Here is a 26,383-nt window from a genome sequence, read left to right as displayed (position 1 = left end):
TTTCTCAACAAGATACTGGCCAATAGGATCTCAGAGTACATTAAGAAGATTATTCACCATGACCAAGTGGGATCTATCCCTGGGATGCAAGGCTGGTTCAACACTTGTAAAGAAATCAATGTGATAGATCATATCAAGAGGAAAAAACAAGAACCATATGATCCTCTCAATAGATGCAGAGAAAGCATTTGACAAAATACAGCATCCATTCCTGATCAAAACTCTTCAGAGTGTAGGGATAGAGGGAACATTCCTCAACATCTTGAAAGCCATCTATGAAAAGCCCACAGCAAATATCATTCTCACTGGGGAAACACTAGGAGCCTTTCCCCTAAGATCAGGAACACAACAGGGATGCCCACTCTCGCCACTGCTATTCAACATAGTACTAGAAGCCCTAGCCTCAGGAATCAGGCAAAAAAAGAAATAAAAGGCATTCAAATTGGCAAAGAAGAAGTCAAACTCTCCCTCTTTGCAGATGACATGATACTATACATAGGAAACCCAAAAGAGGGCAGCCCCAGTGGCTCAGTGGTTTAGAGCCACCTTCGGCCCAGGGTGTGATCCTGGAGCCCTGGGATCAAGTCCCGCGTCTGGCTCCCTGCATGGAGCCTGCTTCTCCCTCTGCCTGTGTCTCTGCCTCTCTCTGTGTGTCTCTCATGAATAAATAAAAATCTTAAAAAAAAAAAAAGAAAACCCAAAAGACTCCACCCAAAGATTGCTAGAACTCAAACAACAATTTGGCAGTGTGGCAGGATAAAAATCAATGCCCAGAAATCAGTGACATTTCTATACACTAACAATGAGACTGAAGAAAGAGAAATTAAGGGATCAATCCCATTTACAATTGCACCCAAAAGCATAAGATACCTAGGAATAAAGCTAACCAAAGAGGTAAAGGATCTATACCCTAAAAACACTTCTGAAAGAAATTGAGGAAGACACAAAGAGAAGGAAAAATATTCCATGCTCATGGATTGGAATAATTACTATTGTGAAAATGTCAATGCAAAAAAAAAAAAAAAAAAAAAAAAAAAAAGAAAATGTCAATGCTACCCAGGGCAATTTACACATTTAATGCAATCCCTATCAAAATACCATGGACTTTCTTCAGAGAGTTGGAACAAATCATCTTAAGATTTGTGTGGAATCAGAAAAGATCCTGAATAGCCAGGGGAATATTGAAAAAGAAAACCAGAGCTGGGGGCATCACAATGCCGGATTTCAGGTTTTACTACAAAGCTGTGATCATCAAGACAGTGTGGTACTGGCACAAAAACAGACACATAGATCAATGGAACAGAATAGAGAACCCAGAAGTGGACCCTGAACTTTATGGCCAACTAATATTCGATAAAGGAGGAAAGACTATCCACTGGAAAAAAGATGGTCTCTTCAATAAATGGTGCTGGGAAAATTGGACAGCCACGTGCAGAAGAATGAAACTAGACCACTCTCTTGCACCATACACAAAGATAAACTCAAAATGGATGAAAGATCTAAATATTTTTTTTTTATTTTATTTATGATAGGCACACAGTGAGAGAGAGAGAGAGAGGCAGAGACACAGGCAGAGGGAGAAGCAGGCTCCATACACCGGGAGCCCGATGTGGGACTCGATCCCGGGTCTCCAGGATCGTGCCCTGGGCCAAAGGCAGGCGCCAAACCGCTGCGCCACCCAGGGATCCCCTGGATGAAAGATCTAAATGTGGGACAAGAATCCACCAAAATCCTAGAGGAGAACACAGGCAACACCCTTTTTGAACTTGGCCACAGCAACTTCTTGCAAGATACATCTATGAAGGCAAGGGAAACAAAAGCAAAAATGAATTATTGGGACTTCATCAATAAAAAGCTTCTGCACAGCAAAAGAAACAGTGAACAAAACTAAAAGACAACCTATAGAATGGGGGAAGATATTTGCAAATGACCTGTCAGATAAAGGGCTAGTTTCCAAGATCTATAAAGAACTTATTCAACTCAACAGCAAGGAAACAAACAATCCAATCATGAAATGGGCAAAAGATATGAACAGAAATCTCACAGAGGAAGACATAGACGTGGCCAACAAACACATGAGAAAATGCTTCGCATCACTTGCCATCAGGGAAATACAAATCAAAACCACAATGAGATACCATCTCATACCAGTGAGAATGGAGAAAATTAACAAGGCAGGAAACCATAAATGTTGGAGAGGATGTGGAGAAAGGGGAACCCTGTTGCACTGTTGGTGGGAATGTGAACTGGTGCAGCCACTCTGGAAAACTGTGGAGGTTCCTCAAAGAGTTAAAAATAGAACTGCCCTATGACCCGGCAATTGCACTGCTGGGGATTTACCCCAATGATACAGATGCAGTGAAACGCCTGGACACCTGCACCCCAATGTTTCTAGCAGCAATGTCCACAATTACCAAACTGTGGAAGGAGCCTCGGTGTCCATTGAAAGATGAATGGATAAAGAAGATGTGGTCTATGTATACAATGGAATATTACTGAGCCATTAGAAACAACAAATACCCACCATTTGCTTCGACGTGGATGGAACTGGAGGGTATTATGCTGAGTGAAGCAAGTTAATTGGAGGACAAACATTATATGGTCTCATTCATTTGGGGAATATAAAAAATAGTGAAAGGGATTATAGGGGAAAGGAGAGAAAATGAGTGGGAAATATCAGTGAGGGAGACAGAACATGAGAGACTCCTAACTCTGGGAAATGAACAAGGGATAGTGGAAGGGGAGGAGGGCGGGGGGTAGGGGTGAATGGGTGACGGGCATTGAGGGGGGCACTTGATGGGATGAGCACTGGGTGATGTGCTATATGTTGGCAAATTGAACTCCAATAAAAAAATAATTAAAAAAAAAAAAAAAAGGAAAGGAGGTAAGTTCCTAGGAAGAGCATAGAAAGCAGAGGTTCATAATCTGGTACGTAAGCCTATTAAAGCTCCTGAAATTATATGCAAAATTATATGTAAATTTTCTGAGGAGCTTTCCCATTACTTCAATCAGATTTTCAAAGTCTTCATTGACTTGAAAGGATTAAGCCCCATTGTTATATAATCTATATTTACTTTTTTTAAATGGACATGAATTAATTAGTAATTAAAAAAATCTATGGCACTGTAAGCTAGATTGGAACATGACAAAAAAGGGGAAAACTGATAGAATCTATGAAAAGGGTTTACTTTCCTAATCTACAAGAACGTTTTGGAAATCAGTAAGGTATAGAGTTCTGTAACCCCTTATCAAAACCCCTGGGACTATAAATATTTCATTTTGGGGGTCTTTAGAAAGGTAAATGGTATATATTATTTAGTATGCCCATGTTAGTATGTGGTTAATCAAATACGTTTTAGTTCTGTATTGAAATATATGAATAATCATACTACATGACTTAAGCAAATCTATAATAATCTCTTGCATTAGTCCAGAAAAGGTTTTGCTGATAATAAATACAGATCAATCCAGATTATGTCACGAAATGGATTGTAAACAATTTAAGATTTACAGAACTTAAAAACATTTTTTTGGATTGTAGATAAGAGATTATTGATTTGTACTAACATATCAATAAAACATTGGGCAGAGAGAGAGAAACATGTCACAAAATAAGAAATAGGAAATATCTAGTAAACATAAAAAGTTTTTTAATTTAACTAGTAAAGAATGGTAGTAAAAACAAGGTATCTTTTGTGACCCATCCATTGGCAGATTTTTTTTTTTTTTGTTTTCCGTCAGATTGGCAGAGGTTGATAAACTAGGATTGGCATGGGTAGCTGGGCACCCTCATTATACTAAGATGGCCTCATCATCTCTGCTCCTGGTGTTGTGTTCTCTAGAGTTCCCTCCTTATGAGAGGGGATAGGAGATGAGATTTGCTTCTGTGACAATGGGGATGAGATGTCACTTCCATGATTATGCTACATTTTGTAAGACTGGATAGACAGATACTTTTGCTGGCCCAGAAGCAAAGAGCCATGCTTTGAACTTATGGAGAGAGCCATATGGTGGGGAAGTATGGGTGGCCTCCAAGAGCTGTGGCCAGCCTCTAGCTGAGAGCAAATAGAAAGCCAGAGCTTCATCCGTACAGCTCCAAGGAAGAGAACTCTACTGTAGTTGAATGTCTAGATGAGAGCACAGCCCACTTGACACCTTGGTTGCAACCTTGTGAAACCCTGAGTGGAGGACACCGAGGGTGTACTTGCACTCCTGAACCACAGAAACTTTTATGTTCTGGGTTTGCGGCAGTGTATTATACAGCAATGGAAAACTAATACATTCATAGTGGTAGAAGTGCATATTGTCTCAAATAAGATGTATCAATATTTAAAAAGCAAACACAACAAGCAAACTATATATTGTTCTTTTGACCAAGTAGTTCTACTCTTCGGCTATAGACAGTTGTATAAAATTGTATGTTCAAGCATATTGATTGAGGTAAGATATAAAATAGAAAAGTAACAAGAGGAATGGCTGTTCATAGTAATGGTTTCTACATTTAACCATAGTAATAGTTAAGTAATGTTGTCTCTATATGGAGAACCGTTAAGCCTTAAAAATGAGGTACACAGCTAGTTTTTGTTACAGAGAGATGGCAAGTGGTAAGTGTTATATAACCATCTTTTTCTTTTTGCTGATGAAGGACACGATGTATTTCGTGTCTGCTATTCAGGTGGACTTGCTTACCTCAAAGCCAGAATAAGACAGACTTACCCTCTCAGTCACAAGCACTGCTGGACCAGGCCGTGGAGGGGAAGTCAGCCTCTGGAGGAGCATCCAAATTGGTGCTCCCTGTGGGCAGCTCATTCCCAAGAAGCTAGGTGAATACGAGTCTTGCATTCCCAGTTCTTCCCAAATTTCCAAGCAGGTTAAGTCATTTCACCTCTGCAGGTGGAGAGAAGCCAGGAGTGTAGTGAAGAAAAATCTTTCCTCCAGGAAATTGGGAGTGGGAGCAATTCTTCCTTTGATGGTAACACTGGCCTCTGAGTCTGGCATCCAGAGAGCAGCTACTGGCAGCAGCCTGTAGGTCTGGCCTCAGAGAGGCCAGCGGTGGTGGAGACCTGCCTTGGGGGACACATCTTGAGTCCTGTGATGGCAGCAAGAGACACATGGAGGTTGGGGGAGCTGGGCTAGCATGAGCAGCCCTAAGAGTATCTGGGTGTTTCTGGAAGAGAGCCCTGGGAAGGGATGGAGCAATTTAGGTGTTCAAGGAGATGTAGCCTCACTTTGGAGTTACAGGATATGGGGTCTGGGGCCATACTGATTGTACATCTCTGGGCCTACCACTCCTAAATTGATAATGCAGCCCAGACCTTGCTTCTGAGTGCCTGTCTTGTATTTCCTGCTATGTACTGGACACTCTAATTTCCTCTTCTTGGCTTCTAAGACCGGATCCTGCTTCAGTGTCTCCCATCTCAATATATGGTACCTAAAGTTCAGTTACCCAAGTCAGAAGTTTAGGATTTATCTGATTGCTTCCCTTTTTCTCCTTTGTCATTTCTGATCAATTGCGTTTCGTTAATTCCACCTCCTATGTAATCGATCTGAACCCTTCACTTTATTTTTCTAAATACACTGCCCTTGCTCCATCCATTCCTACCTTCCCTGAATCCATTCTTAAAAGAACTCTTATCCTGTACTCACAACACTTCCGGTACCAAATATGTGAGTAATTTCTCCAACACCAAAACCAATTCTCCAATGCCACCTGGGTGTCCTATAATTCATTTATATTCTGACACTCTCTATCTGGAGTTAGCATCAGATGCCATAGGTTATGCACCCAGTCCCACAAGACTGCCAATGAAAAGTCCAGAGCTCCTATACTCTGACCTACTGGCTATAAATCGGGGGTTCCCATGACTCACTCCTCAGGTTCAATAATTTTCAAGGACACAGGAAAAAAACTTTACTTACTACTGTTGGTTTATTATTATAAAGAATAGTCAGAAACAGCCAAATGGAGATGTGTAGGACAAAGTATGTGGGAAGAGGCATGGAGTTTCATGGCCTCACTAGATGTATCACCCTCAATGTGTTCACCAACCCAGAAGCTCTCCCAATCCCAATCCCATTGTTTAGGTTTTTTTTTTTTTTTAAAGATTTTATTTATTCATGAGAGACAGAGAGAGAGAGAGAGAGAGAGAGAGAGAGGCAGAGACATAGGCAGAGGGAGAAGCAGGCTCCATGCAGGGATCCTGATGTGGGACTCGATCCTGGGACTCCAGGATCACGCCCTGGGCTGAAGGCAGGCGCTAAACCTCTGAGTCACCCAGGGATCCCCTGTTTAGGGTTTTTGTTGTTGTTGTTGTTGTTTAAGGTTTTTATGGAGATTCCAATATATAAGCATGATTGGATAAGTCATTGGTCATTGGTGATTAAACTCAGTGTCTAGTGCTTCTCCCTGGAGGTGAGGAAGTGGGGTGGGCCTGAAAGTTCCAACACTAATTATTATTATTTTTTAAATTTTTATTTATTTATGATAGTCACACACAGAGAGAGAGAGAGGCAGAGACATAGGCAGAGGGAGAAGCAGGCTCCATGCACCGGGAGCCCGACGTGGGATTCGATCCCGGGTCTCCAGGATCACGCCCTGGGCCAAAGGCAGGCGCCAAACCGCTGCGCCACCCAGGGATCCCCTCCAACACTAATTATAAGGTTGATTCTTCCAGCCCCCATCCTAAGGCTATTTAAGGCTCCATCCTTTTTAAAAAATTTAAGTAAATTCCACACCACTCACAGGGCTCAAACTCCTAACCCTAAGAACAAGAGTCACATGCTCTTCGGACTGAGCCAGCCAGGCACCCTAAGAGTCCCTCATTAACTTAAACCCAGTTATGACTAAAAGGGACTTACTATGAATAACAAGAAATACTTCTATCACTCAGGAAGTTATAAGGGTTTTAGGAGCTCTGTGCCAGGAACCTAGGATGAAGACAAACATGTATTTCTTATGTCATGACATTTCCATTCTTCACAAAGCACCCAGACTGATCTATGAAAGAACAGGTTAAATTATAGTATTTTTACCTAAAACCCACTAAGGCTTTCTACTGCATCTGAGACCATGTCCTAAGCCCTTAACGTTTCCATTAGGCCTACTTGATTTGCCCCTCTGTATTCCACAAGATCAACTGATTTTCTTTCTTCCTTCTTTCCTCCCTCCCTCCCTCCCTCCCTCTCTTTCTTTCTTTTCTTTCTTTTTCTTTTTTTTTTAATTTTTTTAAAATTTATTTATGATAGGCACACAGTGAGAGAGAGAGAGAGGCAGAGACACAGGCAGAGGGAGAAGCAGGCTCCATGCACCGGGAGCCCGACGTGGGATTCGATCCCTGGTCTCCAGGATCGCGCCCTGGGCCAAAGGCAGGCGCCAAACCGCTGCGCCACCCAGGGATCCCTCTTTTTCTTTTTTTTAAAGTAATCTGCACACTGGCATGAACTCACAACCCTGAGATCAAGAGTCTCAAGCCCACTGACTGAGCCAGCCCATTACCCTCACAAGCTTTTCCTTCTGACTTTTACTCAACCACCCCTCCCTTCCTCAGCCTTTCCACCTGTGAGCTCAGGGTGTTTACGTAAGCTCTTTCCTCAGTCTGGGGGGTGCTTCCCCACCCTCCTTCTAGATTTTCTCTTATCTACCCAGTACAGGTGTCTCTTCCTCAGGAAAGCTCTGTGACACTCCAGACCAAGGAAACGGCCCTGTGACACAGTGTCAGCACATTTCAGTTATTTCTGTTATAAGTCATCTCTTTCCTACTAGTCTATAAAACCTGTGAGAGTAGGTCTTGTGTCTGTCTTGCTCTTTTCTATTTCAATATCTGTAAATATAATTGGGATGAAAAAACATATTTTGAAGATACGAAAATTACTTTTCCTCCTAGTTCCTATTCCATGGAACTGAACCACATTCTCCCTCCTGTTTAAAATTTTAGTAGCAGATGGATACTCAATGGATACTTAAAGTCTAGGTTTCTGAAAAAGCAAGACTTATTAAAAATAGAAGTACCTTTATTTTCTCCTGTAAGTATAACAATGATATAAATTTACTGGACAAATTTCAGTAAAATTGGATGGTACTTATCACATTTTGTTAAAATCATCGTATTATCATCAGTACTTATTGTTGAGAATCTATTATGTGCAAGTGCTTTGCACACAGAATCCTTAAGCTAGTTCCGTGTGGTAGGCATCATCTCTATTTTACAGATAAGGAAAGCAAGGTTCATAGAGACTTTCAAAGGTCACACACTAAAGGGTGTACGTGTGTGTCTGTGTGAGTGTGTCTGCAGATTTATGCCCAGGGCTATTAGGCTACAAACGCTGTGTGCCTCTCTTTGGTAAGTGGTTCCTAACCAGGATGATCATCCCTGATAGTTCTGATTCAGCTATGGCATGGAGCCTGAAAACTACTAGCCAGGTATGTGGTTCTACAGTTATAGTTCTACAGTCGTCTTTTTTTAATTTAGAGAAAAGTACAAGTGGCCCTGACTTAATATCTGATCATTTCACTTAAGGTGCCAAGTTGTTTATGCTCATGTTACTGACTCCGGCCAGCAGAGAAACACTGACCATGGGAGCCCTCCTCCGTAGACCTGCTTGCTAATTCTCCTGGGTGTGTCCTTCCGTGGTCAAAGTCTCATTTTATCTCTAGGATTCCTTACTTTTCTGCTGCTTACCTTTTGATCCTGGGGCATCTTGCCTGTGGACTGAGACCTCCTGGGATTCTTAGGTTGCAGGCTCAAGTGGAAGAGCAAGGAAGGAGAGGTCAGAACTAAGCCAAACAATGTTGAGAAGTAAAAGAGAGATAGAAGGAAGAGGAAAGGGAAGGAAGAAAGAGAAGGAGAGAGAGAGAAGACTCTGACAAAAGAGTAATAAATCTCATTTTTCTTGTATGGCCGATAATCCATCTCTGAAGACAGTTTTATTAGGGGAGTTCCAAACATGTATTTTAAACATTTTACATTGTCACATAAAGGGAAACAGGACTGTGATGATGCTCTAGAGGAGAAAGTTTGGGCTAGGGGACTAGATGGAAAGATTTTAAAAAAATTCTGTGGAATCAAGGTCATCTTTGGCTTCGAGGTCTCTGCATTTGGCCACCACTCAAGCCAACACTTGACAGCATGAACAACCCTGAAATGAAGTGTCCAAATCTAAAATGTTCAGTCCCAATGAAGGTTGGTGTTTGCACTTTCAAGGGAAGGCTGTTTCAGATTTCATGGAGCTGCAGGACAAGGTTGCTGGTGCAGGGCTGGGGTAGCCCTGAAATGCAGATACAAGCATATGGGAAGTAATTTAGTACTATTAAATATTTTAATGTTTGTATCATTTGTTCCAGTAGTTATGCTTTTTTAAAAAGGATTTTATTTATTTATTAGAGAGAGAGAGAGAGAAAACGAGCAGTGGGGAGGGGCAGAGGGAGAGGGAGAAACAGACTCCCCACTGTGCAGGGAGCCTGACATAGGGCTCAATCCCAGGGCCCCAGGATCATGACCTGAACTGAAGGCAGACACTTAACTGACTGAGCCACCCAGGCGCCCTTTATGATTCTTTTTAAAAATATTTATTTATTTATTTATTTATTTATTTATTTATTTATTTATTTATTTATTTTTAAAGATTTTATTTATTCATGAGAGACACAAAGAGAGAAGCAGAGACACAGGCAGAGGGAGAAGCAGGCTCCATGCAGGGAGCCTGATGTGGGACTCGATCCCTGATCCCGGGATCAGGCCCTGAGCCATAATTAAGAGCTGGACGCTTAACTGACTGAGCCACCCAGGCGCCCCCAATGGTTACACTTCTATAAATTTATCCTTCAGAAAGACTTGCTCAACTTTGTATTGATACATGTATAGGAGTATACATTCACTATTTTTAAAACTTGTTTTTTTTTTTAAATAAAACGCATTAAAAAAAGTTAACAAAATTTACAGGTATGATTTAATAGATAATTACAATGCAAATACATAATCAACACTCATCTCAGGGAAGCTAACAATGTCAGTTCCCCAGAATTTCCCACATGTCCTTCCCAATTACAGCTCTACTTTTCTCCCCGAGAGCTCACCTCTCTCCTAACTCTCCTGTCTGCTAGAATTGGACTGTCCAATGTGGTAGCCACTAGCTACTTAGAGCAAATAAGCACTTGAAATGTGGCTAGTTGGAATTCAGAGGTGCTGTAAGTGTAAAATTAACATTGGATTATGGAGATTTAGTATAAGAAAAAGAATGTAAAGCACTTAATTTTTAATATTGATTACATATTGAAATGATAATATTTTGAATAATATATAGGTTAAATATAATATATAGAATGAGTTAACTTTCTCTGAAATGACTTAAAATGATGTCCATACTATGTTGTGAAACAGAAAAAAGAAACATAAAAAGTTGCAAAATAGATTTATAGAATCATCCTATTAAAAAAAACCTGCATCTGGACATGAGAACAAAAGTCAAGAGGTGCAAGAGAAATTTCTGCAGCAAACCAATAGGCTTGAGAGCCTTGGATTGTATGAGAAAGAAGGGTAGAGAGTGAAGTGGTTCAAAGGCCTTTACCTGGAGGTGGGGAGCTATGTTAGATGGAAGACAGGAGGGCTCTGGGAGAAGACTACCTCTCAGGCTGCACATTGCCGACTTGGGACTTTGCCACAACAAAGCGTACTTACTGATGTGCTGCAATGGGAGACACTGAATTTGTGTCTCTCTAGGCTGCTCTAGTTCTCTTGGGGTTTGGATGAGACCCAGAACACCACCAAGAGACAGACTGGGGAGCCTGAGGGGACTTCCTAAGGCAGAGGGAGGTATCTCTGTATGTTAGGGAGGAGGCTATGGAGTGGCTCCTCCATGCTAGGACCTCGTGGGGGTCACAGAAAAATTGGAAGGGTCTATTGAAGCAACATGAACTGAGAGGAGGTCAAGTCAATCAAGAGCTGGCCAATAATCCTTGAGAACATTGAGTGAGCCAAAAGAACAGGCCATGGAGTCTTCAGGGGGGCCAGCAGACAAGTTGGACTTGGGCCATCTAGCAGACACAGAGTCACCCCAGAGCTTAGGGCACATGAGGCTTGTAGCCCAATGATCAGCACAGACCACGACTCTCCTTCAATATTCCCCAAGGATGTGTTAGCGTATTTCAGAGGGAGGAGGAAGCCTTCTGAGATTCTGAGCATCTTTATCCAGACAGAAGACCTAAAAGACTGTTCAAAATATTGGATCTAAGCTTAAGCTGCAGGAGATGTTCAGTAAAATATTTATCTACTTTATATTAATATTATATAGATTATATGATAATATATGTATAATATATACACTATATGTTAGGCGGTTTATGCCTAAGAAGAGAACTGTAACACAAATTCATTTTCTCTGCAAATACGCATTGTAACAAATTAAACTTTACAACTTCAATACATATGTATGTTAGTATATATGTGGAAGAAAGCATCAGGAGGAAAGGGTGCCAAACAGTTGGCAGGGGTCTCCAGGAAAGGGGATCTTGGTGACTTTCCCTTTTTAGACTGTGTGGTTCTGTAATGTTTGCTTCCCTCCCTCCAGTTTTACTGAGACATAGTTGACATATACCATTATATCAGTTTAAGGTGTACAGAATAGTGACTGGATATCTTCTTGTTTTGCAGATCAGCTGCCTACCTTTCCAGGTTGCTGGGGATTTGCCTTTGCTCTCCATTTCTGCTATCTGTCTCTCATACTAATTTTTTTTAAATTTATTTTTTATTGGTGTTCAATTTACTAACATACAGAATAACCCCCAGTGCCCATCACCCATTCACTCCCACCCCCCGCCCTCCTCCCCTTCTACTACCCCTAGTTTGTTTCCCAGAGTTAGCAGTCTTTACGTTCTGTCTCCCTTTCTGATATTTCCCACACATTTCTTCTCCCTTCCCTTATATTCCCCAAATGAATGAGAACATATAATGTTTGTCCTTCTCCGACTGACTTACTTCACTCAGCATAATACCCTCCAATTCCATCCACGTTGAAGCAAATGGTGGGTATTTGTCATTTCTAATAGCTGAGTAATATTCCATTGTATACATAAACCACATCTTCTTTATCCATTCATCTTTCGTTGGACACCGAGGCTCCTTCCACAGTTTGGCTATCGTGGCCATTGCTGCTATAAACATCAGGGTGCAGGTGTCCCGGCGTTTCACTGCATTTGTATCTTTGGGGTAAATCCCCAGGAGTGCAATTGCTGGGTCGTAGGGCAGGTATATTTTTAACTGTTTGAGGAACCTCCACACAGTTTTCCAGAGTGGCTGCACCAGTTCACATTCCCACCAACAGTGCAGGAGGGTTCCCCTTTCTCCACATCCTCTCCAACATTTGTGGTTTCCTGCCTTGTTAATTTTCCCCATTCTCACTGGTGTGGGGTGGTATCTCATTGTGGTTTTGATTTGTATTTCCCTGATGGCAAGTGATGCAGAGCATTTTCTCATGTACGTGTTGGCCATGTCTATGTCTTCCTCTGTGAGATTTCTCTTCATGTCTTTTGCCCATTTCATGATTGGATTGTTTGTTTCTTTGGTGTTGAGTTTAATAAGTTCTTTATAGATCTTGGAAACTAGCCCTTTATCTGATATGTCATTTGCAAATATCTTCTCCCATTCTGTAGGTTGTCTTTGAGTTTTGTTGACTGTATCCTTTGCTGTGCAAAAGCTTCTTATCTTGATGAAGTCCCAATAGTTCATTTTTGCTTTTGTTTCTTTTGCCTTCGTGGATGTATCTTGCAAGAAGTTACTGTGGCCGAGTTCAAAAAGGGTGTTGCCTATGTTCTTCTCTAGGATTTTGATGGATTCTTGTCTCACATTTAGATCTTTCATCCATTTTGAGTTTATCTTTGTGTATGGTGCAAGAGAGTGGTCTAGTTTCATTCTCCTGCATGTGGATGTCCAATTTTCCCAGCACCATTTATTGAAGAGACTGTCTTTCTTCCAATGGATAGTCTTTCCTCCTTTATCGAATATTAGTTGCCCATAAAGTTCAGGGTCCACTTCTGGGTTCTCTATTCTGTTCCACTGATCTATGTGTCTGTTTTTGTGCCAGTACCACACTGTCTTGATGACCACAGCTTTGTAGTACAACCTGAAATCTGGCATTGTGATGACCCCAGCTATGGTTTTCTTTTTTTAAATTCCCCTGGCTATTCGGGGTCTTTTCTGATTCCACACAAATCTTAAAATAATTTGTTCTAACTCTCAGAAGAAAGTCCATGGTATTTTGATAGGGATTGCATTAAACGTGTATATTGCCCTGGGTAACATTGACATTTTCACAATATTAATTCTGCCAATCCATGAGCATGGAATCTTTTTCCATCTCTTTGTGTCTTCCTCAATTTCTTTCAGAAGTGTTCTATAGTTTTGAGGGTATAGATCCTTTACATCTTTGGTTAGGTTTATTCCTAGGTATCTTATGCCTTTGGGTGCAATTGTAAATGGGATTGACTCCTTAATTTCTCTTTCTTCAGTCTCATTGTTAGTGTATAGAAATGCCACTGATTTCTGGGCATTGATTTTGTATCCTGCCACACTGCCAAATTGCTGTATGAGTTCTAGCAATCTTGGGGTGGAGACTTTTGGGTTTTCTATGTAGAGTATCATGTCATCGGCGAAGAGGGAGAGTTTGACTTCTTCTTTGCCAATTTGAATGCCTTTAATGTCTTTTTGTTGTCTGATTGCTGAGGCTAGGACTTCCAGTACCATGTTGAATAGCAGTGGTGAGAGTGGACATCCCTGTCTTGTTCCTGATCTTAGGGGAAAGGCTCCCAGTGCTTCTCCATTGAGAATGATATTTGCTGTGGGCTTTTCATAGATGGCTTTTAAGATGTCGAGGAATGTTCCCTCTATCCCTACACTCTGAAGAGTTTTGATCAGAAATGGATGCTGTATTTTGTCAAATCATATTAATTTTTAAAAGTCTTTCCTGAAACACCAGTTTTTTAGTTAGGAGGGTGGAAAGTAAAAGCTCACTTTGTGATTTACCATTAATGTTTAGCTGGCAGAAGAAACTAAGGACATTTCCAGGACAATTTTTCCCTTATGCTTATGTGTTTTCACTAAACCCTCAGCACAAATATTGTAAAAATGTAATTCAATCTAGGAGGCTTTTATACTTTCCCTAAATCTTCTAGAACTCATTACAATTAGTAGTGCAACCAGAGTTGTGTTTTATTGTAAATTTGACCTGTTGTGGAACATCACAGCATTTTAAAATATAAGATTCTAGTAAAAAAAATGTATTTACAACTGAAAGATTACTAAAGCAGACATACATTGACACTGAGTAATTAAAAATATATATAGACTAGTGAGACTTGGATACATAATAACACAATAACATAATAACATAATAACAATAAAGCTAGCATTTCTTATAGATCATTTTTGGGAAAAAATAGTGTCCAACAATAGTGGGAAGAAAGCGGTGGGAGTTTGCAAAGTAATAAATTTTGGACCTTTTAAAATTTTCATGGGCATCTGCTTCTGAAGCTTTCTGCTTCAGGCTTTATAGAAATCTGTGGAAAAATTTGGTTTTTGATTTAAGAAAAATTTGAGCTGGTGTCAAGGTTTGTTCAGCTAGCTAGGAATCCAGAGACAATTTTGGATTTACATTTTCTTGTGTTCCTTCCTAGGCTTGGAGAATTATCAGTCATTCTCATTGCCCATTAATCTTTAAGAACAATCTCTAATTTACAACATTTGTGAAGAGGATTCATTAGAGAAATATCTATCATTTCTCATGGATTTAATAACATTTTATACTTTAGTATAAAGTAACTTTGTTACTTTAGCATAAAATGCCAAAGTATTTTATACCTTGGTAACTTTTGTCACCGAGTTAAAGACCATTATCAGAGATAACATTATTTTTTGCCTTTTCCACCTTGTTCAGAGTTTTTTTGAAATTGCTGAACAAGGACATGAGGAGGTCCATTGATTATTGTTGTGATCAGTATGAAAAAGCTGATTTATAGATATTTCTAGTTGGTACAATGTTAGGTATAAAAACTTTAGTATACACAAAAATAGATAGCATTCATTATGACAGTAAAAATGCAAGTAACTATAAGAAAAACAGAAAGATGAGTACACAAAATTATTTTTATGAGTTAAACCACAGCTACTTTTACTTTAGTACCAACTATGGCATGATTTTTTCCCCCAATTTCTTAATTGGAATATTTTGAGTCAAAAAAGTTGAAAGAATGGTACAAGTAACACTAAATGGCCTTTACCTTAGGTTTGTGAATTGTTAATATTTCCTGACAATTCTAAAGAGTTACAGCACATCTTTTATTTGGCCAGCTGAGAATTGTATTTTGTTTCTGTTTATTTTGTTGTTGTTGTTAGTTTGCTTCTTGGTGATTAGTTACAGAGACAAAAAGACAGTACAACAGAAGTATCCCCTCACTTTGGTCAGTGTCAACCTCATGGTATTTGCTACTTATGAGCCATTTGTTCAGGGCATGGGTTCTCTTGGAGCATAGCAAGAGAAGACGAGGAGAAAGAAGACTATCTTTCCTCTATAAAATGTCTTTTCACCCCTGTTGCTGAGTACTTGCTGGTCTGAAGAATTAACCATGTGCATCAAGGTAGGGTGAATTCCATTTTCTTTTTTTCTTAGCAAGTGAAGAAAGTTCAATCTTTCTAGGTTTTTCTGATATACTGTATTATCCATCAGAAAGTTTGCTATGATTCTGGATTCCCTTATATTTCCCACAAACCTGTCTTCAGAGTTAATAGTTTATAGCACTCTCGTTCAGATAAGAGGGATTGGTGCTGGAGGATTTATGATATCTAACCTAATTTTCCATCACCATACCTTGACCTTGGCCTTATAAGTTGTAGCCCATACAAAGCAATCGATTGCTATCTGATTGAAGCAAATGACCCTCTTTAACTCTAGGGCAATAGCTAATAAGGTCTTGATAATTGTGATTTATCCACTGTCAGTTGTGATTGCATGTGCCCCTGTGAAGCTGTCCTGAATTGATGGATGCAACTTGTATGACAGGAAGCCGGTTCCAGGGGCTTTCTCCTTTTATCCTTAGCCTCACCAGGGCTCCCAGAAAGGGATTGATGAAGTCATTTTTCTTTCATTGTGGTCTTCTATAATGAAATATGGTAAAAATTCATCTTCTCTTGAGTATGCCATTTTTTCCTTGTCAGATCTACAGTCTTTCCCTGACTGAACCAATTTGTTATCTACAAAAGCAGTGGCCTTGCACTTCCATTGATTCAAGGAGCTCTGGATTGGCCAAGAGGAGTTTTCTTCTATGAATTTAGGAAAGGGTCAGCTCTTACCTTAGCCAGGATGTTTGGTTTCCATCTTAATGGATTTGAGAGAAAAAGAAATGACAGTTAGGGTGACCCTCTGCAATACCTCAAACTGTTTCATCCTTCAAGCATAACCAAAACTCTGGGCGAGGAGAAACCCAAAGTTATTTTTCTGTGTGTTCCAGGATCAAAGGATATCTTAGTCATCAGTAGAAATGGAGATGCGATAGTTTGGATCCCCTCATTTAAAGAAGTTATCACTTATGAATTTGAGGAACTCTTAGAGTTAAGCTCTTTTTGCTTGTGGCTGGTCCAAAGTGGAAACCTCTTGACATGCCCTTTAAAGTATCGAATCAAAAAAAAAAAAAAAAGTATCGAATCATGGGTAATAGCCTATTAACATGTGAAAGCAGCTGGGGTAGGAAGCAATTTAGTATCCTGATATCCAGCCCTGCCACGGTGATACCTTTTTATATATATTTTTTCCACTGACTTTTGCTTGGTAATACTTAATTTCAACTCATGTGTATATGAAGTTCAATTTGTTTTTGTGTTTGTACGGATTTATTGCCTAAATAAAATTACTGTGTGATAAACATTTCTTGGGCACAGGAAAATGAAGACTCCTTATAGTTAAGTGAGGCAGCATGTTTTGGTTGTCATATTAAATGTGAGCCCTCTTATCATCAATGATAATGTTGATTGCGATATGATTGTGATTGGTTCTTAGGCAACACCTGACATGTGACTCAAGATACCTGCCTATTAGTACAAATAGAATCATCTCAATCATAATGACCCAAATGACTTTGGTTCTTATCCCACACACTCCAGCAGGGCTTCACCCTGTAAAGCATTTTTAGAAGTCTCCAGCAGAAAAAAAACAAAAAACAAAAAACAAAAAACAAAAAAACAAAAAAAGAAGTCACCAGCAGGTTTCTCCTAAGGGCGTGCAAAGGAACACTCTCCAGCCTGGCACTGCTGCTGCTTTGCCACCTCCATGAGGTACCCCTTAGGTCCTGCTGTCTCCTGCTGGGGCCCAGTGCCATGTCTGAGTCCTGAGTCCTCATATTGTCCCCGATGCCCTAGGATTTCCACAGACCAGAGCTGTGTGGCATCTGTGAGGTGGGGAGGGATGCCCTCTGACCTTAGAGCTTGATGGTGCTCTCAGCTAGGGGGATTACAGAGCAGTAGGGCCCAAACATATCACTAGAGCTTTTTCCTTTTCATGCTACTTGTACTCCTTAGAATCCAGGTATGCATCCAACTGGGGGTGGGCTTGATAGTGTCGTAATTATTGTTGCAGACAGTTAACAGTTATCGAGTATTTACTATAGGCTTAGCTGTGTGATAAGCCCTTTAATAATGACTGATTGATTGATTTTTAAAGATTTTATTTATTTATTCATGAGAGACACAGCGAGAGGCAGAGACATAGGCAGAGGGAGAAGCAGGCTCCCTGTGGGAAGCCTGGTGGCAGGACTCAATCCCAGGACACATCAGGATCACAACCTGAGCCAAAGGCAGAGGCCCAACCACTGAACCACCCAGGTGCCCCTGATTCCTTTTAATTCTAGATTCTATTATTATTTCCATTTTACAGAGGAGGAAGTCAAGTCTTCAGAAGTTCATTTACTTGCCCAAGATTACCTAGTCAGTACTGGCAGTCTGACCTCCAGTTCACTATCTTTTTTTTTTTTTTTTTTTTTTTTTAAGATTTTCATTTATTTATTTAGACAGAGAGTGAGAGAGCACAAGCAGTGGCAGAGGGACAAGCAGACTCCCACTGAGCAGGGAGCTGGAACATGGGACTTGATCCCAGGACCCTGGGTCATGACCTGAGCTGAAGGCAGATGCCCAACTGACTGAGCCACCCAGGCACACCTAGAATTCTGAATGTCACCACAGAAAGGCCTAACTGGAGGGAATTTGTGTTTTATATACATTGATTCCCAAGATGCAAGTCTGTACATATGTAGCAGTACATGTGGGGAACTACTAGTAGTTGGCTTTCTGGGGATAGTCTCTTGAGGGCTCTGACCAAGCCAAGTAGAAGGGCTGGGGTCACAGCTTAGGTGAGGATGTTGAAAAAAATTTTAAAGATTTTATTTATTTATTCATGAAACACACACAGAGAGGCAGAGATTAGACCTCTAAGGAGGAGGCACAGCTTTGCTGGGAACTGTCTTAGCTCTGAGTAGGGGTGCTGTGGGCTTGAGAACCAGACCCCCAGGAAGGAGAAAACAGCTGGGATGAGGCTAGTAGCACAAACAAAACTGCAAACTGCATCTAAATGCTGCTGCTGGGGCAGAAGCGTTGCCAATGTGTTGCTCAGAGGGCTTGTGAACAGACGGGAAGGATTCTCTTCTCCTTCCTCCAGCCTCCCAGCCCTGATCTACAGAACAGAGCCTAACTGGGAGACTGCTGGCCAAGCAGAAATGTGGCTTGCAGAGTCCCAGTCCCAGGGCCACAAAGCCGAGCACAGAAGATGGGTTTGGAGCTGAGAAGCTGTGTATATAGCTTAGTAATTGGCATACACCTCGATGGTGTCTAAATTCAGATAGTTTCAAGTTGTATCAGTCAGCCTCATAAGTAAGGTCTACAGATTTCAATTACTTAAAGGGACAGTCTGGTGACTAAAGGAAGAATGATTTATTGCAGCATGACATTTGAATTGTTCCAGGGGGACGAGGCAGATAAAACATCATCAGGCTGGTGTTAGGAAGTGAATCTGGAAGGATGAAAAGGAGTTCCTTGGGCAGGGGAAGAACCCATGGAAGAACTAACCACTAAGCAGTGTAAGAAGGGTGTTCCAGTCAGAAGGAACCCATGTGCAAAGGCCAAAAAGAGGGCCTGAACCCTTAGGTAGGCTGAGTTGCAAGAAAACCCCTAGGGCAAAGCTACGCAAGTCCTTGGGCTTCCCTGGGATGAGGCAGGAGTTGGGGCATGGGTGACTGAGGAGAACAGAATACTCCCTCAGGACCAGTGGCCTCCTAGGGATCTCATCTTCAGAGTAATTAGGACCCTCTACCAGTTCTTTCTATTTAAGAACAATGTTTTATGCTGGGCGGAACTTGGATGAGGTAATTAAAATCTCTGATTAGAGAATATTATTCCTATTTGAGCACTGTATGTTAAATAAGTAACATTTAAATTAAACAAATTATTCCCATTTGACAAATAAGGAGACTGAGGCTCTAAGAAGTTAAGTAACCTGCCCATGATCACAAAATCAGCAGCTCAAATACCCTAATTTCCAGGGTGCCTGGAAAGGTAAGTCAGTTAATCATCTGCCTTGGGCTCAGGTCATGATCTGGGGGTCCTGGGATGGAGCTCGGGCTCCTTGCTCAGTGGGGAGCCTGCTTCTCTCTCTCCGTCTGCCTCTGCCTCTGCTTGTGCTCTCTCGCTCCATCTCTGTCAAATAAACAAATAATCTTCAAATAACCTAATTTCTGGACATCTTCACCTGGATATCCCCATGGATCCTCCAACTGAGCACATTCCCACATGCACTCCTCCCCTTCTTCCACGCCTAGCTTCGGACCTCCTTTCTGGGTCCCTGAAGTCATGTCCTAGGTTCTTTCCTTCTTCCTGCCTCCGTGCCCCCACCTCACCCTACGTGATCAACCACCGAGTCTTATAGACTTTACCTTCTAAATGCACATTCTCTATCCTCTGTCATTGTTGGTTTGTCTTCGTTCGAGTACTCACTTGATTGTTTCTCAATATTCACTGGTCCTGCTGCTTCCAGCTTTGTCCTCCTCCAACCCAGGCATCATTCTGGGCCAGAGAAAGCTTTCAAAAACACAAAAATCATGTCATCCCCCTTCTTAAAACTTCAGTGGCTTATTAGAGAAAATCTAAGCTCTCACTTCACTGTGAGGCCACAGTAATATGGTCTCTCCTAAGTTCCCTGGCTTTGCTCGCTGTCGTCTCTCTATCCTGGGGGCAGACCAGAGGACAGAGCTGGCCGGGGAAACAAGATCAGGGGTCACCTTCCTACCTCCACTGCCTAAGCTGCAGGCAAGAAATTGCAGTGATGTCACACTTTTCTGTGACTTCCAGCAGGTCACCTGCCTCTGATTCAGGGGCTGTGCCACTTGGGCTGCTGCTCACATCAGTGTAGCTATGATGCATGCCTGCTGGCTTCCGCTGGCTGGGCTGGAATGAAGGTGCAAGGATGCCTCTGGGTGTTGTTTCTGTCCTATCCTTCTTGCCCTAAGAGGAAAGCCGGGATTTCTTCGTCTTCTTATTAGGGAGGGGTGCTTCTTTTTCTGTCTTTCTTTCTTTCGGGAGAGGAGGGAGTCTTTCGTCTTTCTGCTTTTTCTTTTTTCTGGAGTTAGTCGTTCTTTCTTTTTCTTTCGTTCTTTTCTATTCTTTCTATTTCTCTTCTTTTCTTCTTCTTCTTTTTTATTCTTCTTCTGTTTCTTCTTCTTTCTTTCTTCTTTTCTTTCTTTCTTTTTCATTCATAAAAAGTATATTTATATTAGGAACCTCTTATTTATTTATTTAAAAGATTTTATTTCTTTATTCATGAGAGATGCAGACAGAGAGGCGGAGACATAAGCAGGAGAAGCAGGCTCCTCATGGGGAGCCTGACATGGGACTCGATCCCAGGACCCTGGGATCACACCCTGAGCTGAAGGCAGACACACTCAACCAATGAGCCACCCAGGTGTCCCGGACAGGAACCTTTTAATTCAAAAGGCAGAAACTCAATTAAATTAATTTAAGCCTAAAAAGGGAATTTATTGACATATTTAAAACTGGTACATAGGGATCCCTGGGTGGCGCAGCGGTTTGGCGCCTGCCTTTGGCCCAGGGCGCGATCCTGGAGACCCGGGATCGAGTCCCGCATTGGGCTCCCGGTGCATGGAGCCTGCTTCTCCCTCTGCCTGTGTCTCTGCCTCTCTCTCTCTCTCTGTGACTATCATGAATAAATAAATAAAAAAAAATCTTTAAAACTGGTACATTTAGGGGTAGAGCTGAATCCAGGGATATAAATATTATTTTCTCTCTCTTCCCTTCTGTTTTGCTACTCTCTGTGTTGGCCACATTCTCTCCTATTTCAAGATGTGTTAGGAGGTGTGTAGGAGGTGAAGGGCGGCCGGCTAGCCTGCAGCTTTCTGTCTACCCATAAGAATTGGAAGCTGCTCTCAACATCTCTCCATAAAATACCAAGGAAAGACTCTTGGGGGTGCCTGGTTGGCTCAGTTGATTAAGCGTCTGAACTCTTGATCTCAGCTCAGGCATTGATCTCAGGGTTGTAAGTTCAAGCCCTGCATTGGACTCCACATTGGGCTCCATGCTGGATGTGAAGCCTACTTAAGGAAAAAAAAAAAAAGGAAGAAAGAATGATTGGTTCTGCTTTCCTAATTTGTCCTTGCTTCAGTTTACCCCCTGCCCTCTAATCTCTGGGGCTAGGAGGAAGGGGAACATTGATTACCAAAGCCTGGATCAAAAGTTCATCCTAAAGGTCAAGGGTGTGGGACACTGTGATTGGTATTTATCCAGAAGCACAAAGAATTGGAGGGGTAGCTACCCAAAGAAAATGGGGGTGCTACTACTAGAATATGGAGGAAAATAATTTTGGGCAGATGGGAAAAAAAGGCAACCAAGGTGATGTCCATACGACTATATTGCCATCACCACCATTATCGAGCAACTCCTGTGTCCTAGGCACAGAGCAGGTCCTTTATGTACACAGGCCCTTTCTGAATATTACCCATGATGCTCACCATTTTAGAGAAGAGGAAACTGCCACTTAGACAATTTAACATTCTTGCTTGAAGTCTTGGCCTAACTGGCTGCCTGACTCCTGGTCTGTGTGCATTACATTACACTGCCTTCTCTTGGTTCAGGAGCCCTCTGTCGCCACTGCATATTAATTATGGCTCACAAATGACCCTATGGAGGAGCAACTGGACGAGTGCATGACTTATTAAATTGGTCACAGTGGCTGACTTATGTTTTTATAATATCGAAGGTGCATTTTTATGATCCAGTCTGTGGAATGTCAATGAACGGCTACTGTCCTCACATGGGCTGAATATGACCACCGAGCTGAAGATGAGGAGGGACGAGCTGTTTAATAGAAACAGGGCTGTACATGGCAGAAAGTCCAAACCCACCTACAGAGTTCAGTGTTGCAAATAAACATTAAAAAAAAAAAGAAGCCTACAAAGCATTTTTTCATCTAGTTTTTTTACTTTGGATGATTTAAATGAAAAAATTATTTACTATTGGTTTGCCTCTAGCTGTTAAAGACTTTAAGCATTTGGGTAAATAGTAATAAAAAACAAATATAATTTAGCCTTGATAAATGAGCTATATAGTGGATTAAGGGAAGGAGTCAATGCTACTTAAATATATATACTTAAAATATACCTATATAGTACTGAAATATACCCCCCTCACACACATTGAAAATGTATATGTTTAAAATATGGCTCACCTACTCACTGAAGAAATTTGGAGGTATTAATATGGATCCTGGTCTCATTTTGATTATGGAATACTTCACTAGGTTGGGGGGACTGTCAAGGCACTTGAAAAACATGTTTGACTTAAGTCTCCTGGTCATACCCTTTCAATTAGTGGATGGCTGTCACAAAAGGGTTAGAGAGACTGCAATTCCTTATAGGCTGGTCTCATGGTACTGTCCCCTCCACCATCTCCTGCTGAGGGTGGGAGGTCATATTTCTATTCTCCTAGTCAAAGGTGAGTACCCAGACCAACGTGAGTCAGGCTACATGTTGGTCAATGGTCTATAAGACAGCATGATACCAAGGATCTGCCCAGATTGTTCTGATGGTGATCACAGTGGAATGAGCAATGTCTTCATCTTTAAGAAGATCGAGATACAGAGAGAGTTGATTGGTTGTGGGTGCAGGAACTGAAAATACAAAGGGAGGGAAGTCTGCAGATGCCATGGCTTCCTCAAAGCCATGAGGAGGCTGAGGTCAAGAGATAGAGGAAGAGCACATACAGTCCCTGGTCATGTACCCTGAGCTGGGTCTTGCAGCCGGATACAGGCAATCCTTGAAGGGGGTTTCCCTGGGCCAGGGCATTTAGGAAACACCATATGTACATCCCCTGTGGGAGAGTCCCATGGTGCTTTGGCATTTTAAAGACTCTGAGGATCCCCAGGAAGAAGCTTCTCTAATGTTAACTCGGTGTTTCCCAGACTTAATTGACAACAGAACTCTCTCCTGTTAACATCTTTTATAAAACCGTGTTCCATGGAACAGAATTTAGAGGAGGAGCTGGCATGAGGGCAACCATTCCCAAAGGACGAATGGGAGCAGAATCAGAGGCAGCTCTGTCCCCACATTAGGGGAGCGAGGGCACTCTTGCTAAGGGGGTGACAAGACTTCCTGGTCATTATATCTGTTTCACACTCTGAACTGCCTTCCAGTTATTGTGAGGGCTGGGTACAACTGCCCTTGGCTGCCATAATATTTTAGTATTTCTTTGTGAGTATTCTTATCTCAAGTCTCCACTAATTAAGATGAATTGGGAGAGTCTTTTTTTTTTTTTTTTCTTCTTCTTGTAACTGAGAGTCTGACAAATGTATGTTAGGATGTTAGAGTGACTTTTTGGTTGTCTCACCAGATGGTATGACAGGTGACAAATGCCCCCACTTCCCCACTCATGAAATGTTGGACCCCCCCTAGGAAGGACATGGCTGAGAGACAGTGAGCTGGTATTGCCAGCATTCACCCCTCAGATGCTCTAGGAGAGGGTGAAGAGGGTGAAGAATCATCGTGAGTGTGGGCAATGAGAATTCTTGGGGAGAGTTGTCAGTGTGCCTTGCTTGGGGAGGAGAGAGAGCTTCCATGGGGCTGTAAACCAAATGAAGCTTCAGAGATCCAGGTGAAGGGACTGGTACATGTCTTTTTCTTGCCAGAGCCAGCACAGTAAGGCAAGAAGATGAAGATAGAAGAAATGTACTTCCGGTGGTGGAGGAGCTTAAGGTGTGAACAGGTGAGGCCCCAGGGACAAGGAGGTGGGACTTGGGTTGTCCTAAAAAGATTGATCTCCTGGAAGGCTAGGTGAACCCAGCATTAAGAGGCTGGAGGTAGGGATGCCTGGGTGGCTCAGTGGTTGCGCGTTTGCCTTCGGCTCAGGGCCTGATCCCGGGGTCCTGGGATCGAGTCTCGCTTCAGGCTCCCCATGGGGAGCCTGCTTCTCCCTCTGCTTGTGTCTCTGCCTCTCCGTGTGTCTCTCATGAATAAATAAAATCTTAAAAAAAAAAAAAAGAGGCTGGAGGTGGGCAGAGGGGAAGCTGGAGCTGAGGGACACCACTGGTGGCCAGTTGGAGGAACTCCCACCTATACTGGTGACTACATCAAAGTCTTCAGTGGGGAGGAGGGTCCTGTGAGAAGAAGAGCCAGTAATTGTGCATCTCCGCATTGAGACCTACTTTCAGATTATAACTCCTCCGGTGTTGGAGGACTTCGATGTCATTACCTGTTTTCCCTTTCAGTCCTGGAAGGAGCCAGAAGCAGCAGAGGACACCAGGGATGAGGTTGAGGTAGGCATAGAAGGTAGGCCCCACACCCACCATCCTCAGGAGGTTTTCCATCAGAAAACAGGGAAGTTTGTAGATAAACTGTTTGAGCAGACAAGAGTTTTTGCCTAAAAGTGACTAAAGGATTTTTATTTTTTGAGTAGCTGGAGAATCTGTGAGCTTTAAGCTGGGAAGGAGCAGGTCTACCCAGTGGGTTTTGTAGAGGTAGTCATACCTTTGGGTCATTCAGTTCTGCACTCTACACCCTGTGAATAGGATGAATCTAAAAATCAGTTTAAAAGGTTTATAAGTGTTTATACTGCCTCCTAAGTACCTATTGTTGACCTAAATAAAGAGGCAAACGGAGGCAAGCTAAAAGAAATGAGTTTATGCAGGAAGGGTAAAGGGATCGCAATTCAGGACAAGCAAACTGGCAAGCTGCAGGCGGGTCTGCTGAGGGTTGGGGTGGGCTGCACCTACTGGCAGGGAGCATAGGAGGGGGGAGTCCAGTTAGAGTCTGTTCAAGTAAAAAGCAAACAGAAACACCCTTGAAAAATTTCCTAAGCAGATAGAATCAGACCAGTCATACACACAAAGCTCAATTCAGCCCAGTTTGTGGGATAGTCTGACCTAGGTCGTTTCCAGTTTATGCCTCTGGCAAAACTTCCCTAGACTGATAAGAGACAACCTCTGATCAACCTCCAATCTGCTAAAAAATCCCACCCTATCAGTTTTCTGTATGTCAGGTATTTATGTGGAATCACTCAGTTGTTTTCCTGAGGGCACATGTGTGAAATTCCCCATTTTATGTCCTCTGGTTGTATTTTTTAACTAAGTAACTAACTAACTAACTAACTAACTAACTAACTAACTAACAACATTTTTTTGAGAAGGAGGAGGGACTAAGGGAGAGGGAGAAAGAGAATCTTCACTTGATCTTAGCCAAAAGGCCGAGAAGCGATGAGAAAGAGAATCTTAAGCAGACTCCACACTCAGTATGGAGCCAGATGCAGGGCTCAATCTCATGACCCTGAGATCATGACCTGAGCTGAAACCAAGAGTTGGACACAAGGGACTGAGCCACCCAGGTGCCCCTCCTCTGGTTGTATTTTATTTATTTATTTATTTATTTATTTATTTATTTATTTATTTATTTATTTATATATTTATGATTTCATTTATTTATTCATAAGAGACACACAGAGAGAGGCAGAGACACAGGCAGAGGGAGAAGCAGGCTTCTTGCAGGGAGCCCGATGTGGGACTTGATCCCAGGACTCTGGGATCACACCCTGAGCCAAAGGCAGACGCTCAACCACTGAGCCACCCAGGCATCCCTCGTTGTATTTTAGATTGAAATTCTTTCACACTATGCATGAACTAATTCTAACATAAAAGACTTTGGCCACAGCCAATCCATATGCAGTCCATTCTTCAGTGTTATTAAGCACCTCACCTGGACACTGGAGCTGTGAGGGTGAGTAAGAGCTGCTTCCTGCCCCCAAGAAGAGTCTTATCTAGTCTGAGAAGTCCCAGGTGAGCCTGGTGCTTTCTTACTTCGGGT

General features: G+C 41.9%; 1 protein-coding gene across 1 annotated transcript in view; it reads left to right on the top strand.

Moving 5' to 3' along the window:
• The window catches only part of LOC102151865, a 74,168-nt gene that overhangs the window by 29,461 nt on the left and 18,324 nt on the right, over positions 1–26,383 (top strand). The window contains exons 2-3 of the mRNA XM_038544469.1: positions 24,217–24,293; positions 24,796–24,843. Of these exons, the coding sequence (XP_038400397.1) occupies positions 24,240–24,293; positions 24,796–24,843 (102 nt within the window). The 5' untranslated portion in view covers positions 24,217–24,239. The remainder of the gene's footprint in view (positions 1–24,216; positions 24,294–24,795; positions 24,844–26,383) is intronic.

Source organism: Canis lupus, chromosome 8 (assembly GCF_011100685.1).
Source record: "Canis lupus familiaris isolate Mischka breed German Shepherd chromosome 8, alternate assembly UU_Cfam_GSD_1.0, whole genome shotgun sequence".
Lineage (NCBI taxonomy): Eukaryota > Metazoa > Chordata > Mammalia > Carnivora > Canidae > Canis > Canis lupus.
This window is presented reverse-complemented; position numbering and strand designations above follow the sequence as displayed.